At 46.9% G+C, this 18,656-nt stretch overlaps 1 protein-coding gene across 19 annotated transcripts in view; it reads left to right on the top strand.

Annotated features, from left to right (window-relative positions):
* The window catches only part of DLG1 (discs large MAGUK scaffold protein 1), a 1,304,904-nt gene that overhangs the window by 1,017,053 nt on the left and 269,195 nt on the right, over positions 1–18,656 (top strand). For all 19 annotated transcript variants that reach the window (XM_086944257.1, XM_086944255.1, XM_086944253.1 and 16 more), the window contains one exon: positions 8,287–8,431. In XM_086944257.1, coding sequence (XP_086800383.1) covers positions 8,287–8,431 — 145 coding nt within the window. The remainder of the gene's footprint in view (positions 1–8,286; positions 8,432–18,656) is intronic.

Here is an 18,656-nt window from a genome sequence, read left to right as displayed (position 1 = left end):
GCCTACGAATACTTTGCAATACACCACTCATTAGGGAAAGTTTTATTGAGTTGAATAAGGTAGATGAGATTTCATTCAAGACAATTCCTTCGGGAGTTGGTGTTACTTTCATTTGAACAACCCCTCTCTGACATTCATCTTCTAGAAGTGTGGCCCCAATTCTGCACTTTCACTTAACAAATGTAAAGGAATAACTTTCCTGCTACATCAATGTGGCATACAATGCTACGCTATTGCTTACTCCCCCGGGCTATACCTTTGAATATGGAAATAGAGTAGTCATGTGAAATCTTTACTTCAAAAATGTTGTTCAAAAACATTGTTCTTATAACATGCGTGTGCCCTGGGCTACTAAGCGGAGGGAAGAAGGGAGCTGTTGAAAGCACCTTTTAATCAAAGCAGCAGGCAGGCTGGCCCTGATCGCACGTTTTAAAGCAACAGACACAATACTGAACTGATGTTTTATAATAACGGAAAGCTCGCGAAAAACTGAAAAAAAAACTGTGAGGGTATGTGCTGTACATAGTTATTTCTCATAACATGGCTCCCTGTTGATGTTATGCCTTTCTTTGTTTTCCCACTTCCCCACCTGGCGTTGTCTCTACTAGGCTGTGCTCTTGAATAAATCTACTTCACTTACCTCATAAATGTGTCTGGTTGCTTCCTGATGACATTCTACAACAATTTGGCGACGATTTGTTAGAAGTACTGCTGACCATACCACAGAGGAGATTGTGAGTGGATTGCACCACAACTTTTTCCCCGCAGCCTTTATCGACCCATCGCCAAGAGAACCTACAGCATTCTGCTCACTCACGGCAATGAACCCCCTGACTGCGGGAGAAGGGTTGAGGGGGAGAGGGGAGACGGTTGAGCTGACATCAGGGGGCTGAAACCATGTGGAATCTTCCAACCGTGTTCTTCTCACCATTATATTTGTTAATAGTGTTAATATTATTTTTTATGTAGCGCAAACTCGGTCCGAAGACGTTGGAGCGCTTTACGTGAACACCAAGTACATTACACAATTTTATTAATATTAATTCTGCTGCGCTTCTTGATATCGTTTTCGATAGCGGAATAAATAGCGTTAATAAAACTGTTGCGATGACGACAATGTTCATATCGAAAACAGAAAAAGAAATATAACAGACCCGAACAAGAGGGAAAGGGAAAGAAAACAAACGGAAAGAAAGAGGTAAGGCGGGAAGGAATGAGGGAGGGAATTTAACGAAAGAAGGCGGGGGTGAGAGAGATGGAAAGAACCTGCCTGCAAAGAAAGAAAAAAAGAAAGCGAAGAACGAAAGCGAAAATATTTGATGGCAAATAAAAAAGAAAATGCCAAAAAAACAGAACGAAGGAAAGCTGAGTAGGCTTCCAAGCCGAAATAATAGAGTACGGTAACAGAGGAACACATTCCTGCAACCGCTGAATCTGGCATTCTACGACTACAGATGTCCATTGCTTGCCTTATCACACAGGCAGACTGCTTAGTTTCACCCCAGATTCTGCCACCATTTCTTCCAAAGTGAATAGAAGTGAAAGCCTGCTCGCAAGCACAACAGTGGAAGGGTGGAAAGGAGCAGATGGACGGACGAGAAAGGCAGGACAGAGCCAGCTACCAAAGATGCAATCTGTAGAGTGTGTCAAAAAGAAACAAGCACGGATGGGGGCGAGAGAGCCTGGTGGGGGGGGCGGGAATGCGAGCGAGGGGAGGAGAAGTGTGGCAGGTGGATTAGGGAGATGCGCCGAGGGAAGCCAGATGGGGGCGGGAGAGCCTGGTGGGGGGGCGGGAATGCGAGTGAGGGGAGGAGAAGTGTGGCAGGCGGATTAGGCAGATGCGCGTGCTTGTGTGGTCACGTGACCAGCTTTTGTGGTCACATGACTTACATGCACTGTGAAAAAACTGTAGTGGTTTGACGAGTCGATGGAGCACTTGAATTCTCGCCTATTACATTCGCAAGCTAATGATAATAGGCGAAACCTAAAAACTAAGAACGTCAGGGTAATTAACGGTGCCTTAGATGCAAATAAAAGAGTGATTCATCCTACCATACTTCTTTGTTATATCTGGCTACGGAGTAGGGGGAATCCTGTGCAGTGGTGGTGAGGAGGGAAGCCGAGGTTCTGGGCCTTAGCCTGCCCTTGATGGCAGTCAAGACGAACGTCTTCACGGATGTGCTGCATCCAGGAGTAAGCCCCTCGGAACTGCTTGCCAATTCCAATGAAGCCCTTACTGACGTTCTGCTTGGAATTTGGGCCAAGCCCAGCACAGGGGCTCCTGTGAACAGGACGATTGCCCTCACCCTGCCCCATGGGGGCCCAATTTCCACACAGAACACCCTCCCCCAGAGAGCTTGGTGGTGCAAGCCTCTACCTCGTATGTAAAACCTTGTGCATTCCCTACCACTCCATCAGATATGGAATTCAAGCGGCTGGACACCTTAGTGAAGATTTTCTCTTCCAGCAGCCTGGCGCTGCGGTCCGCAATCACTGCATGCCTTTTGGGCTGTTATTCTCATGCTACTTGGGATTTGATTGCAAAGGTTCTGCCCATGCTTCCGGAGAAGGCCCGGACCATACTCTCTCAGGCTGTTGCCGGTGGAGGGATTCAGCGAAAATCACAATCTATTGTGGACTAGATACCTCCCACTTCCTGGGCAGAGCGGTTTCATCAAGAGGGACCTTATTGCACCATGCCTGGTTGTGGACAGATGGCTTTTCTGGGGATGTCCAAGTGTTTTTTATGGACATAATCTTTGTTGGCACCCCTCTGTTCTGAGACCAGGCAAATTGAGTGCAGGAGTGCTTTAATAATAGCAGGGCTACGGCTAGATCCTTGGGCCTTTCCATGGACCCTCGCCAATCCAATCCGCCTTTCACTCATTTTGTGACTTCAGAAGGGGCTTCGAGCTGTGGCTATACCTGCCCAGCCACCTCAGCGAGCTAGCTTTCCAGCCACCCTATGGCTGAGGACATAGTACCCACAGACCTTGTGGGTCAGACAGCTACAGGTCTGACCAGTCCACCACCCCACAGCAGCCAAGGCCTCCAAGCCCTTATAGTTTTCCCCCTTAGCATCATGGGCCTCCAGTGGAAGGCAGGCTACGCCATACTTGCCCCACTGGATGTTTATAACATCAGACCTATGTGTTCTGCAGATTGTCCGGAGGGGCTACTCCCTCCCCTTCAAGACTACCCCTCTACCCATGCCTCCTGCTTGCGCCTGCTGATGCAGGACCTTCTTTCCTTGCTCCTCCAGGAAGTGATGCTCTCTTGGCCGATGGAGCCATAGAGCGGGTGCTGGCGGCAGAAGTAGGTTGTGGTTGCTATTCCCGCTACTTTCTGGCACCCAAGAAGGTTGGAGACCTTCGTCCTATCCTAGACCTGCTACCTCTCAATTTCTTCCTCAAGAAGGAGAAGTTCAGAATGCTCATTCTCTCTCAAGTCTAGTCTGCCCTGGACCAGGCAGGCTGGATGGTGGCTTTCGATTTGCAAGTTTCATACTCTCCTTAGCATCATGGGCCTCCAGTGGAAGGCAGGCTACGCCATACTTGCCCCACTGGATGTTTATAACATCAGACCAATGTGTTCTGCAGATTGTCCGGAGGGGCTACTCCCTCCCCTTCAAGACTACCCCTCTACCCATGCCCCCTGCTTGCGCCTGCTGATGCTGGACCTTCTTTCCTTGCTCCTCTAGGAAGTGATGCTCTCTTGGCCGATGGAGCCATAGAGCGGGTGCTGGCGGCAGAAGTAGGTTGTGGTTGCTATTCCGGCTACTTTCTGGCACCCAAGAAGGTTGGAGGCCTTCGTCCTATCCTAGACTTGCTACCTCTCAATTTCTTCCTCAAGAAGGAGAAGTTCAGAATGCTCATTCTCTCTCAAGTCTAGTCTGCCCTGGACCAGGCAGGCTGGATGGTGGCTTTTGATTTGCAAGTTTCATACTTCCACATTCCTGTCGTGCCTGCAGTTCACAATGGGCCACAAGCCCTTTCAGTTTGCTATGCTCCATTTTGACCTTTCCAGCACCCATCGGATGTTCACCAATGTGGTGACGGTGGTTGAGCTCATCTGCGGGGATCAGGGGTGCCAGATTTCCTCTATCTTGACGATTGGCTGTGGAAGGCGGGCCCTCCCCAGTCCGTCTCCTCCCATCTCCAGACTATGGCTGATCTCCTGCATTTGCTGGGGTTCACTATCAACATGCCAAACTCTCAGCTGACTCCCACTCAGACACTCCCCTTCATCGGAGCTGAAGCTGGACATGGTGGAATTTTGAGCTTATCCTCCTGAACGACGAGTCCAGGATATTCAGGCTATGATACAGATGTTTCCGCCGCTATCCTGGATTTTAGTTAGACTGACTCGGAGGCTGCTGGGCCTCATGGACTCCTGTTTCCTGCTTGTGACACATGCCTGCTGGTATATGCAGGCTCTGGATTGAGACCAAAAGTTTCAGTGGGTGTAGCATCAAGGAAATCTGTCTTGACAATGACCAGTTCTCGGAGGGAACTGCAAAAGATCAGCAGTGTTGTTAATGAGCCACTTCTGATGGATACCTCACCTTTTGAACTACCCCTGCACCAGCATTCCACGATTTTTTTTTCATACCTCTCCTATGTCAACGAGGACATCACAATAGCACGGCTCCGCTCACAAACTGTAAGAGGACGCTTTCCTGATGGATTATCTTGTTCATCAAGATATGCTATGCATTGGCCAAGGAGCCGCCACCTGTAGGTATTAGAGCTCTTTCTACTAGTGCAAAGTCTTTATCTTCAGCTTTGGCTAGAGGTGTCCCTGTAGCTGCAACATGGGCCTCCCTCCACACTTTCGCAAAGCATTATTGCTTGGATTCATAGGTGAGATGGGACGGCCATTTTGCACGTTCTGTGCTGCAGGACTTTTTGGTATGAGTAGGTGGACACCCTCCGCCAGGCGAGGGACTGCTTGGGCATTCAATTCAAAAGGTGAGGAATCCATAGGTAAATGTATTCATCAGAAGAGCAAGTTACTTACCTTCGGTAATGCTTTTTCTGGTGGATACAGTATCTGCCTGTGCATTCCTCACTGATCCACCCTTCTCCCCGCTGTCTACCTACTTATACCGAAAAGATTTTTATTCATGACATTTTTGTACTTGTATGTCATTTTCTTTGCTATGATGCTTGTTGTTGGGAAATGTCTTGGCCTTGGCTTTTCCTGTTTTCCTTTTTGATTCATTCATATACTGTAAACTGTGTATACTTGCAATATGTGGTTGGTCTACCCGTTTGCCTCAAAGGCACGGAATAAATAGGTGAAACCTGAGAAAGGTGAAGATCAGACGCCTCTGGTCTCGGTGGAATCCGGACTCTACATCAAACTTCTGGATCTCGGGACGATCCGGCTGGCATTAAAAGCCTTTCTACCCTCCACCAAGGGGAGGCTAGTGCAGGTGCTCCTAGACAGCACTTCTGCCATGTTGTACTGCAACAAACACAGCTGGGTGGGGTCGTAGACCCTTTGACAAGAGTCCCTGTGTCTCTGAACATGGCTGGAACGTCAGGGCATTTCCGAACTGAGCCGAAGATGCCTAGTGGATCACGAATGATGTATCCATTCGAGGTGGTGCAAAGTCTCTTTCAGCAGTGGGCAGAGCCTTGGTTAGGTCTCTTTGCCATCGCCGGGAATGCACAATGGCAGCAGTTCTGCACGCTCAACTTTCCAAGGCGGGTCTCTCTCTCGGAGATGCTTTCTGTCTCGATTGGAACGTTGCTGCCTGTATTACATTCCACCCATACCACTCATGCCCACAGTTCTCAAGAAGATCAGGAATTACCAAGCCCAAGTCATTCTTGTGGTTCTGGACTGGGCTCAGAGAGTTCCTCATTGTGAGCTGTTAAGCATGACCATTAGTCCTCCGAACAGGGTGCCTCTAGAGGAGGATATTCTGTTACAGCAGCAGGGGAGCATTCTCCAGCCGAACCTGTCCACACTCCACCTTCTTGCATGGAGATTGAGCAGCCATAGTTAACCTCTTTCGATGTTCCGCCCAAGGTCTGCTATGTACATCTGGCTGCCAGTTGTCCCTCAACCAAAACGGTGTATGCCTGCCGTTGGTGCAGGTTCATGGCATGGTGGGCATAAAAGCAGATTGGCCCCCCTTTTTGCCCCCTTTCTGAGGACTTTCTCTTTATTCTTTTCCTTACCTAGCTCTGTTCTGTGCACCTTAAAGAGCAATCTTTCTGCTATCTCAGCCTTTCTGCGGTTGTCTGACCAGCCATCCCTCTTCAAATCCCATATTGTACAGAGGTTCTTGAAAGGTTTGCAACATATGGGACCTTATTCTCGCCCTGACTTTTCTGATGTGCACTCCCTTTGAGCCCTTGCGCAATTGTCCTCTCAGGCTCCTTACTATTAAGACTGCCTTCCTGGTGGCAATAACATCTCCCCAGAGGGTCAGTGAGCTTCAGGCTTTGTCTTCCAAGCCTCCATACCTGAACATCTACGCAGACAAGCTGGTTCTACAAACTAGAGCTTGCTTTCTACAGAAGGTCATCTCCCCCTTTCTTGTCGGTCAGTCTATCACTCTGTCTACTTTTTATGCTCTGCCACATCCCTGTAAGGAAGAGGAGCGACTTCACCGACTGGACCAAAAAAGAACATTGTTCAACCTTGACCACACAGGAGAGTACCGGATGGGCGACCAACTCTTCGTGGGGTATGTCGGAGCGAAAAAGGGAAAAGCCATGCAGAAGTAGACCCTCTCCATATGGATCATCCACGCATTAGCCAAGAAGCAACTCCCTTAGGGCTTGCATGCTTTTTCCACCAGAGCTAATGCTGGTACCACTGCGTTTGCATGCAGAGTCCCGGTCCTGGACATTTGCCAGACAGCAACGCGGGCTTCTTTGCACACTTTTACAAAACACTACTGCCTGGATAATCCGGTCGGTCTGGATGGACACTTTACCTGTTCGGTCCTGCACAACTTTTTGGTGTGTAATTGTTTGGCAGACCCAACTCCGGGGAAGGTATCTATTTGAAGGTAAGGAATCTGCACCTTGAAGTCTCTGTGAAATGAAGAAGATCATTACCTTTAGTAATGACTTATCTGCAGATTCCCTACCATTCAGGGGCATATTTTTCGACACCAGTGGTCAGTTTTCTTTGTGGCTGTGCGCTCCTAGCGTGGAAACTCTGGAAACAAATCTGGCGGTAGCGCACTGGGGTGGTTCCTGTATAGGCACCACGCACGTCGCATCCGGCGCCAATGACGCCACGCAGAGCCGAGCAACGCTACCTATTGGCGCGCAGGAGTACTGCTCACGAAAAATTGCCAGATCCAGTCTGACGCCTGGAGATAATTCAAGGGTAAGGAATCTGCAGCTAGATAGTCTTTACCAGATAAGGTGTTACCAAAGGTGAGTAATTTGTTCATCTAGGGGTGTCAAAGGGTGGTGTGGAGGATGCATAATTGTGCTGATGCATGGACAGGTAGAAAGAAGAGATCTCATTACAAATAGAATCTTGTTACATTATTGTGCTTTAAAATTCCTTACTACTGTTTAGTGTACTTCACATAAGTGCTTTTGCAAAGCGTATCAATGAAGGATCACACAAGAGCATTGACATTGCACATATTTCTCTAGCTTTTAATTGCACTTTTCAGCAGAAAGATGAACTATGAGTGCTACCTATGTTCCTCAGTGTGCCTTCTTGTAGACCAGCTCCTAGAAAAAGTAATATAGTGCATAATGGGATCGGGGATGTTGTGAAGTTGGGTGGGGAAAGAGTGGTGGAAACGTTTGCATCAGACTGTGACAAGGAAAAAATATAGGGAAAGGTCCTGAAGAGTACCCTCAGTAGAATACATTAAATTAGATTGATTCCCCTTTAAAGGAAGAGACATATGAATACATCAAAAAGGTAATGACATTTGATTTCTTGATTAGGGTGGAACGCAGTGTGCCTAAAAAGGGGAATGTTATGTATGCTTACTAAACTTCGGGATGTCAATAAAATTGCTTTATAACAAAGTAATGACATTTTATAACTTTCAAATAAAGGAGGGTACCTCTGTTGTAAAATCTAGTAGAAAGAAGTCTACTTTTCTTACTTGGAAGCACATAAGGATTCAACATTGTGTACATTTCCTTCCCAATTGGATTATCTGCTAAGGTCACGGAGACAGTTTTCCATGGAAGAATAAAAAAAAAAAATCATGTTTGCAGATTAAAGTCCTGATTTTTATTAGAAACTGACAGTGTTGGAGTTGAAATAAACTGTGCTCTCTTTTGGTAGGTAAACAGCGCTTGCTTAGAAGAAGTCTCTCATGAAGAAGCTGTGACTGCCTTAAAAAACACGTCCGATTTTGTGTGCCTGAAAGTTGCAAAGCCAACTACGTTATACATGAATGACAGCTACGCCCCCCCAGACATCACAAACTGTAAGTGTTTCCTGCATGTGCTTTTGTTTTATTGTGTGTAAAGTCCTGTGGAAAGTTTTGTTAACTTCTCACTTAAGGTACTGCCTCTACTTGCTATGCGCAAAGATGTTTCTATCCAAAGGGAGTTGCCCGATGACCCCGATAAAACCAGCATTGGCAAAGCCAGTAGGCCTAGCTTGGTCAGTGCTGAATTTGTTTTGTCATGGTTTTTGCAAAACTTTGTTTGAGAAATGTGTATCATAATAATAAACAATGCCTGTAAACATAAAGTAAATTTCCCTAGATGCAGCATTATTTACTTATCATTTTACCAGTCTTAACCCCTTTACCGCGGCGGAAATTCCGCCGCAGCGCCGCAGTTTTGTGGAGTGGGCGTGCCCCTGTCGGCCAACTGACGTGCGCAGCACTAGCCAGGTAGTGCTCGCGATGGCTGTTGGCCGACAGAAGCAGTGAACGGGTTCAATTTGTGTTGCTTTTAAAAAGTAAAAGTGGGATGGTGTTTTTTCATTTAAGCATTATGCACTTACAACACGTGCATCTGTTTTAGCCCACAAATAGTTGAAATTCAGTACAATGATTTAGAAATATACTTGTCTGAATTAAACAAAATCTACCAAGGGCAACAGCTGCTGTAAGACATTGGAATATTAGTTGAGGGGGTGTGAAATAATTATCACAATCCGTTTCGGGGTGACCCACTAGAGCGACTAAATAAAGCTGTGTTCAACCCTCCGGTAGCTTGGCATAGAGCATTCAGGCTTAACTCTGAGGCAAAGTGGAAAGTTTTTATGCAGTACTTAAAAAGTGATCAAAAGAAAACACAACACACACAAAAATCCCAAACCAATTTAGAAAATTAGAGAATCATTTTATGAATAAGTTGACTTAAAAGCAACAAAAATCCAATGAGTCGAATCAGAAAGATGAATTTTAAAAGTTGCGATTTAAAATGGTGCCAAAAAGTACAGACCACTATCGGCTAGACCAGGTCAAAGTCAAAAGTTAAGATCCAGCTGCAATCGATCACCTTTTGTGTGCATGGACTAGGTTCGTCCCGGTGCAAAGTTTACCTTCTGACTTAAAAAAAATCTGGAGAAAAAGTTGTTGTTGAGCCATTGATGGGGCAAGCTGGATCAGAGGAATGGCTCGACAACAACAGGGAGCTGCTATGAGAGGTCTTGCAGTCTAGCAGTGGCTGCTCAGTGTTGGGCCCTGTGAAGCTGCTCACAAAGGTTGTCATTGTTAATCGGCTGCGGATCTGCATCGAGTCTTGTGAAGCAGTCAATCGGGTGCTGCTTGGAATCGAATCCAGTCAAGCATCCAATGAAGGTTGTCAGCACCAAATCTGGTGAAGCTCGCAGTTAGGTAGATAGGAGTATACTCTTGACCACCACCAAGGGTCCAGGACCTGGAGTCAAGCAAGCAGAGGTGATCTTTTTTCAGGTTCTTCAGAGAGCATGGTAGTCTTTCTTCTGATTCTTCTCAGGCCCAGGAGTGTTCTGAGCAGAGGTATGTGTGGTCCACTTTTATGGCCAGTGCCAGCCTGTGGGTGAGGGACAATCCTTTTTCCATTTTCTAAGCCAGTTGTATGCAGTTTCACACCTCCCACTGGGTTTGAAGCCAGTCTGACTAGAAACCCCACTCTCCCCCAATGCGATCCTGTCAAGGAGGGAATCTCCTTTCCCACACCCAGTGCCCCTTTTCCACTGTCTGGAAGCAATACATGTTTTACCAAAGTGGAGCCATCATTAGTCAGGGGACAGTTGGACACTGGCAAAAAGAGAACTTTCTAAAAGTGTTTTTTCTTTGATATTAATATTAATTCTGACATTAAGTTGGATTTTAGATTACTAAAATTACTAAAATGTGCCCCTGCATAATTTTTATAGCTGCTCCCTTACTGAAATTAAGATTTATAATATGTTCTAATGTGACTGTGTTTTCGTATGGGAGAGACATCCTTGCCATAGTGAAAAATGAATGGAGGGGATACCGCCAGAACATGTTAAACATTAATTGCTACATGTCCTGCTTTTAAATACCAGGCACCCTGCCTTATTGTGCTATAAGATCTACCTTAGGGGTGACTTATAGATATTAAAAACGAACGTTTAGGCCAGTCAAAAGGGTGATTCTGATAAGTTGAAATGTCAGTTTATACCTTCACACCCAGGCAGGCCTGGAGACCGGTTTCTGCAGTGCTACATTCGTGGGTGGCACAATGAGTGCTGCTGTCCGGTGGTTGTATTTAATTAACAGGTCCTAGGTACATATAGTACCATATTGTTGGCACTTACAAGTAATTTAAATGTGCCAATCGGGTGTATATCAATTTTTTATATAGTTGAAAGTGAGGGCGCAAGTAATTTACCACTGGCTGGCAAGGGTAATGTCTGTAGATTCCTATGGCCAACAAAAATGGGTTCTGCAAAAGGAGGCAGAAATTGAAGCGGTGGGGGTTTAGTACCACACAAAAGATGGGCATTTCCAAAAGCAGTTCATTGTTTTCAGATGATCCTGGGCTTTTGGGCACTTGCATACATTTTGAAGTGACAGGTTCAGTGATACTATTCTGCGTAGGTGAGGAAGTCGGTTTTCAATTTTGACTGCCTAAGAACCCTGCATCTTGTTTAAGCAATTTACTAATTGGGGTCGTCACCTTACATCAAGTATATGAAACAAGAAAAATGAATAGGCTGAGTAAGAGGGTCAGCATACAAATTAGAAAGTGTGGGTGAAGGTTGTATGACGATCCATCGCACACAATGACAGCGTGGGCGTTCTCATCGCGGCAATTACCTCGCAACGGCAGTCACATCGGCAATTATGTCATCGCACGTTGTTGCGACGCAAATGCGGCAATGTCATTGGTTAGTGGTCACATCGGCGACTTTACATCGCGCGACATGACAACGCGATGTTTGAGCCCACACGTTTAAAATATTTGCAGCCAATGCGTGATCCCGGATTTTATGCGTGTCCCCCCAGTGGGTTAAGGCCATAAGAAAGGCCAGTATCCAACTAACCATGCGTCATGTCTGAAATCCGACTATGCCATGAGGCACCTGCAGGCCAATAGTTAATATTTGAAACAGTGGGACTACAGCAGAGAGATTTTTGGATTTTTTACACAACACAGCAACTGAATGTGGGACGCTGTGTTGTGCAAAGCACAGCGCAGAGCCGCAATTACTAAGACTAGCCAGCTGCCGGTGCCACCCCCTGTGTGAGCACAAAAAACAGGCTGCCTTGCATAACACGCAGCCTTGCACCATGGTGTAAAGGTGAAAGCGGGACTTGTACACGGAACATACAATCACTTAAAATTCCTATGTCTAGAGTAACTGAGACGTTTCACATACATTGGAGCTGTGATGGTCCTGTAAAATAAGCGTGCTTCCCCTTGTTAGCGCCTGCTTCAAGGAAGCATTAGTTGTTGACACAGGACCGAATCTTTCTATCTTTGTTTGTTGAGCTTTGCATCAAAATCTATGGGTACCAAATCTGCCCCAGTAATCCCCCTTGGTGCAAAGTGACACAACGCAGAAGTGTTTTAACACTGACAAAACAGCAGCCTTGCAGTGAAAACACCTCAATTTATGAGCCCAGCTGCCTTCAAAATGATGCTAAGCTGAGTTGGAGAGGACATAGCTTTCCACTTTCCTTCACCAGTAGCCAGGACTTTAAATGGGAATAGATAAGTGCAGGTACTCATCAATTTGAGCAGTGAATGAAAGGGGGGTGCAGTTGGGAGTGAAGCTAGGAGGCACACATTTAGTGGGAGAAACATTTTCTTGGGGGCAGATAGATGTGCATGATAAAACAGAATTATTTCTGTCATCTGTAGATTATTTGTTTTTTCCTCCCATGTGCAAAAAAAGACATTTATCATTGTTGCAGTCATACCAGTGCAGATTGTTCCGGACCCAATGCACATATTAAACATAAAGGTCATATGAATGTTTTCACTGTGCACAACAGACACTGCGGCAATTTGAGTAAGAAAACTGCATAATGACAGACATATCCCTTTTGGGCTTCGTTCTTTAGAGTACACCTTCCATCCTTACATGCTCGGCTCAGGCACTTCAGGTTGAGTAAATCAAGCATGATGGGTGAGTGCCGAGTGGAAGAGCCAAGCACAGCTTGCAGTAGGATGAACTGATGCAGCCATTCCTGCTACAGCTCACACAGACACGGCCTCAAGTCTATCAGCCGCGCGCTATCCATACTTCCGGTGGCACAGACACAGGTGCAGCGTCAGGCGAGGATCTCTAGTGCGTCCGTGCAAATAAAGCGACAGCGCCATCTAGTGGTACTTGGGTAAACGTGCAGCCCACTACTAGCTGTGCTTGATAATACCCACTCACCACAAAGCATCCATCCACCCATCCATTCACCACACAGCCTCCATACACTCATGCATGCATCCATCCATTCATCCATCCATTCACCCAGCACACAGCATCCATCCATCCATCCATCCACCCACACACCCAGCCATCCATCCATACAGCCATCCATTCATCCGCCATCCATTCATCCGCCATCCAGCCATCCATCCATCCATCCATCCACCCACCCCACACACATCCACCCAGTAGTGCTAGGGACTGTTTGTTGAGCATCCATTAACCACACAGCCTCCATCCACTCACCACACAGCCGCCATCCACTCACCACACAGCCTCCATCCACTCATGCATCCATCCATTCAGCCATCCATTCACCCAGCACACAGCATCCATCCACCCAAGTTCAAGTTCAAAAATTTGTATAGCGCACTACTCACCCAGAGGGTCTCAAGGCGCTTGAGGGAGGGGGGTACTTTACTTATCGAATATCCAAGTTTTTAGTTGCTTTCTGAAGGAGAGGTGGTTCTGTGTAAGGCGGAGGTGGGTGGGGAGAGAGTTCCAGGTTTTGGCCGCTAAGTAGGAGAAGGATCTTCCCCCCCATGGTTGATCTATGGAAACGCGGAATTGCGGCGAGGGCTTGATTGGACGATCGTAGTTGGCGGGTGGGGGTGTAAAAGGACAGGCGCGAGTTGAGGCATTCGGGTCCTAGATCGTATAGGGCTTTGTGTGCGTGGGTGAGGAGACGGAACGTTATTCTCTTGTTGACGGGGGGAGCCAGTGGAGGTCTTTCAGGTGATCGGAAATGTGAGCTTGGCGGGGGATGTCTAGTATGAGTCTGGCTGAGGCGTTTTGGATGCGTTGGAGTTTTTTCTGTAGTTTGGCTGTGGTTCCGGCGTACAGGGTGTTTCCGTAATCCAGTCGGCTTGTGACCCGTGCGTGGGTGACCGTCTTTCTTGTTTCGGTGGGGATCCAACGGAAGATTTTATTGAGCATGTGTAGGATGTTGAAGCATGAAGATGAGACGGCGTTGACTTGTCTGGTCATAGAGAGGGAGGAGTCCAGGATGAAGCCCAGGTTACGTGCATGGTTTGTAGGTATGGGTGCGGTTCCCAGGGTCGGTGGCCACCATGAGTCGTCCCAGGCAGAGGGGGATGATCCTAAGATGAGGACTTCCGTTTTGTCCAAGTTCAGTTTTAAACGGCTGTTCTTCATCCACTCGGCTACTTCTTTCATCCCTTCGTGTAGGTTGGTTTTGGCGGCGTTTGGGTCTTTGGTGAGGGAGAGGATCAGCTGGGTGTTATCTGTGTAGGAGATGATGTTGAGGTTGTGTTGGCGAGCGATGGATGCGAGGGGACTCATGTATACGTTGAAGAGGGTGGGACTGAGTGATGATCCTTGTGGTACGCCGCAGATGACTTCGGTGGCCTCTGATCTAAAAGGGGGGAGGCGGACTCTCTGGGTTCTTCCGGCGAGGAACGAGATGATCCAGTCCAATGCTTTTCCTTGTATTCCGACGTTGCTGAGGCGTTGTATGAGGGTGCTATGACAGACTGTGTCGAAGGCTGCGGAGAGGGCAAGTAGGATGAGGGCAACTGTTTCTCCGTTGTCCAGTAGTGTTCGAATGTCATCTGTTGCTGCGATGAGGGCGGTTTCGGTGCTGTGTTTGGCTCGGAAGCCGGACTGTGAGGGGTCGAGGGATTTGTTGGATTCAAGGAAGGCGGCGAGCTGACTGTTGATGGCTTTCTCAATGACTTTGGCAGGGAATGGGAGGAGCGAGATGGGGCGGTAGTTCTTAAGTTCAGTGGGGTCTGCTGTAGGTTTCTTCAGGAGGGCGCTGAGTTCGACATGTTTCCAGCTTTCCGGGAAGGTGGCGGAGTTGAGGGAGCAGTTGATGACGTCTCGGAGATGGGGTGCGATAATGGAGTCTGCTTTGTTGAAAATGTGGTGGGACATGGGTCGGTTGGCGATCCTGAGTGGATGGAGTTCATCAGGTAGATGGTGTCTTCGGTGGTGATTGGGTTCCAGGCGCAAAGGTTGTTAGAGGGGGGTTTTGGTTTGGAGGTGGGTGGAGTGGATTGGTCTCCGGACTGGTTTTCAAAGCGGTTATGTATGTCGGCGATTTTGTTGTGGAAGAATGAGGCTAGGAGTCGCAGAGGTCTTGAGAGGGGGTGATGTCGTTGGTGCCGGCGGTGGGGTTGGTAAATTCTTTGACGATGTTGAATAATTCCTTGCTGTTGTGGGCGTTGTTGTTAAGTCGATCCTTGAATGCTGATTTCTTGGTGGATCGGATCAGTTGGTGGTGTTTGCGGGTGGCGTTCTTGAAGGTGGCCAGGTTGTCAGTGGTTGGGTTTTTTCTCCAGGCTTTCTCGAGGGTGCGACAGAGCTTCTTGGATTTCTTAAGGTCATCGTTAAACCAGGGGGCTTTTTTGCTACCTTGCTTGATTTGATGGTTTTTCAAGGGTGCTAGTTCGTCGGCACTATGGGTGATCCATTGTGTGAGGTTGGTGGCTGCTTGGTTTGGGTCCGATGATTTGGCGGGAGGGTTATGGTGAAGCGATGTGAAGAGCTGGTCGGTGGTAATTTTGTTCCAGTTTCTTCGAGGAATTGGTTGTGAGAGGTTGTGGGTCGTGGTCTTTTTGTAGTTGTAGTGAACGCAGCTGTGGTCCGTCCAATGGAGAGCTGGGGTGTGATTGAAGGAGATGTGCTTGCTGGAGGTGAAGATTGGGTAGAGCGTGTGCCCGGCATAGTGGGTGGGGGTATCAACAAGTTGGTCGAGTCCGAGGTTGGCCAGGTTGTCCAGAAGGGTGGTGGTGTTGCTGTCGTTTTTCTTTTCCAGGTGGAAGTTGAAGTCTCCCAATAGAATGTAGTCCTCGGAGGGGAGGGCGTGTGGGCTGATGAAGTCAGAGATGTCTTCGCTGAATTGTGTCCGGGGTCCTGGTGGCCTGTAGATGAGGGTGCCTCTGAGTGTGGTCTTGGGGTCGGTGTGGATCTGGAAGTGAAGGTGTTCGGCGGATGTGAGGTTGTCATCGGAACTGGTTGTGATGCGGATAGTGTTCTTGTGGACGATGGCGATGCCTCCTCCAGTTTTGTTGATGCGGTCCTTTCGGATGATCTTGTAGCCTTCCGGGATGGCTGGCGATGTCAGGCGATGATGAGGCGTTCATCCAGGTTTCAGTAAGAAAGGCGATGTCCGGCAATGTGGTGTTGAGTAGGTTCCAAAGTTCAATGGCGGGTTTGTGGACCAAGCGGGTGTTGAGCAGGATGCACTTCAGGTGGTTACTGTTGGAGTTCTGTGTGGAGTCTGTGGATTTGGTGTGGATTCTGATGCAGTCGAACTTGCAGGAGTGGCAGGTGAAGAGTCCATGGGTTTGACCTGGGGCGGCTTGGTTGCAGTTTGGGAGTCGGCCGGGATTAAGCGCTGAGAGGGTTGCGGCGTCGTACGTTATGCGGGTGGAGTGGGATTTGCGGGTGCCAGGGAGTCTGGCGCTGGGCGCGGTCCAGGCGCGGACGGGCGTAGACGGGCCCACAAACTCAGCCATCCATCCATACAGCCATCCATTCATCCGCCATCCATTCATCCATCCATCCATCCATCCATCCACCCCACACACATCCACCCAGTAGTGCTAGGGACTGTTTGTTGAGCATCCTCTCACTGTCATCGATTACCGTTTTGGTGTTAGGCCGTTTCCGTGTATATATGTTATCCCATTTCCTATGTTGCCGTCTCCGTGTATATATGTTATCCCGTTTACTATGTTAGCCCATATGTTATCCCGTTTACTATGTTAGCGCATTAGTTCCGGTTTCCTATGTTAGCCCACCCGTTCCGGTTTTTATGAAAATCCCATTTCCATGAAAAGCACATTTTCTTCTGTCCATGAAAAGCCCAATTCCTTCTGTTCAGCAGGGAAAAGGCCATTTTCTTCTTTCTTTTAGTTTCCGTGCGTTGTAATGGCATTTTAACATCGCATGCCTTGTAATTGCATGCGATGTTAATGCCATCGCGCCGTTGTTGTTTGCGCACTAAAATGCTGCGATGTCAACGACCATGCGATGTAAAATTCGCGGTGCGATAGCACCGCGATGTATGTACATCGATGTAATTGGTGTTTCCCGTGGGTGAAAAGGAAAAATCCTAAAGCACCCCATTAGCGAGGCAGTGTAACTGTGAATTAATAAATGTCAGAGATGCACAGACTTTGTTTCATAAAATGGACGTCTGATTAATCATTTACCTGTCCTCTAAACCCTTGCAATCAAACCAGCTGAATTTTGTGTTAGGGGCATTAAATGCCACTGACAGATGTATCAATTTCTGTGCGTTGACACCATCCAAACTCACTGCAGCAAGTGGGTTATTCATCCAGTACACTGTGATCAATTTGGTTCCATTCAAAGGACAGAAACCGATCTAGTAGGGGTTTGGTAGTTCTCAGACCTTAAAGTACTCGCCGATATATAGGGCACAGAACCTCTGTCAAAAGAATAATTAAATCCAAGAGGCCATATTTAAGATTGCCCAGCAGTATATGAAGCCTGCTAACCTTTTACCACCTTCAATTGAGCATCCCTATGATGCTATATTCATAACTTAGTCTACACCAACCATACACATTAAACAAAACTCCTGGCACTGTCATATGCAGAGTAGGTCTCAGTGCCATATAAATGTCAAAACATTTTCCACCTCAATCACACCTCCATACTTCTCACAAGTCTAAATGTCAGCCATCCAAAAGAAGTGGACTTTAATGAGTCACACCACATAGCACTGCATTAAAGCCAGATGCCTCAAAACATAAAAGTTACCTAAAGCTAAGCTATCCCAACAGTACGAAACAAACCTCATCCTTAGGCTTTCATATCCAAGCACATAATGATGCAGCTACGTCAATGTCAGCATCTAGCCTTCCACCATCCAATATAACCCATCTCTAAATTATACAATAGTGTATCCTAACCTCGCTGGCTTACTATCAAATATTAATCCTCTCAACAAGATTTAACTCAACCCAATACAGTGTCCGCAGATCACCAAAGTTACGCTGATTTTGAAAGCTCTAGAGGACCACCGGAATAGTACTAAACAAATAGACATAAAATGCCATATATGCTGTTTGTCTTATTGAGTCTGAATGACACCAGTTAAGAAAGTTCTTATGTCCTCAGTGTTGCATACCATTTCTTTTCTACAACATTCCAACATGAAGAAGATGATGGCATTCTGCTTCTTTTGGCAGCTTCTTTAATGTTGTGGCTTTAGTACTGAGTTGTTCACATGTTACACAAAGGGTGTTATTTATCTTGCCGAAGGTAAAAATCTGTTTTTATAACATTAATTTTCATGTGTGCTAATGAAGCATTTGTTGTTAAAAATGTCTTTGAAGTACTTACGATCTTAAGGCTACAGCTTGCTCTTGTATACTTTATATGAAGCCTGAATATTCCGTAGTTCCCCAGATCTGTTAAGTTAGTTTTAAAGGGTGTGTTGACATCAGACATGGAGGTTGTAGGGTGTTTGAGTTTTAGCTCGATGCAGAAGTCTTGAAGACGATGGTGGCTTGTTTGTTTTTTATTTAGGTTGAATTTAGTGTTTTTGTTAGATCTCGAACAGTCATGGGAATGCATTTTAGCTTGCCCAGTGCATCATCATGGGAGGGTTTTATCTTAAATGTTGATCTTGAGAATTTGGCACTTGTAGTGTGTTAAGTTTACAGGTTACGCCATGTTAACTGTGTTTACGCGATTGAAGATAGTCTCCCTAGTTTTTATGCTTTAGTCATTTGGGGATTGAAGTCTAAGAGGAAGGTGTTTGGGCTTGTTGGATGGATGAAGGGTTGAGATCTGAGAGCTTGTCTATGGAGTTA

This window comes from Lissotriton vulgaris, chromosome 11 (genome assembly GCF_964263255.1).
Source record: "Lissotriton vulgaris chromosome 11, aLisVul1.2, whole genome shotgun sequence".
Taxonomy (NCBI): domain Eukaryota; kingdom Metazoa; phylum Chordata; class Amphibia; order Caudata; family Salamandridae; genus Lissotriton; species Lissotriton vulgaris.
Note: the sequence above shows the minus strand (reverse complement) of the source record. Positions and strands in the feature narration are given on the sequence as shown.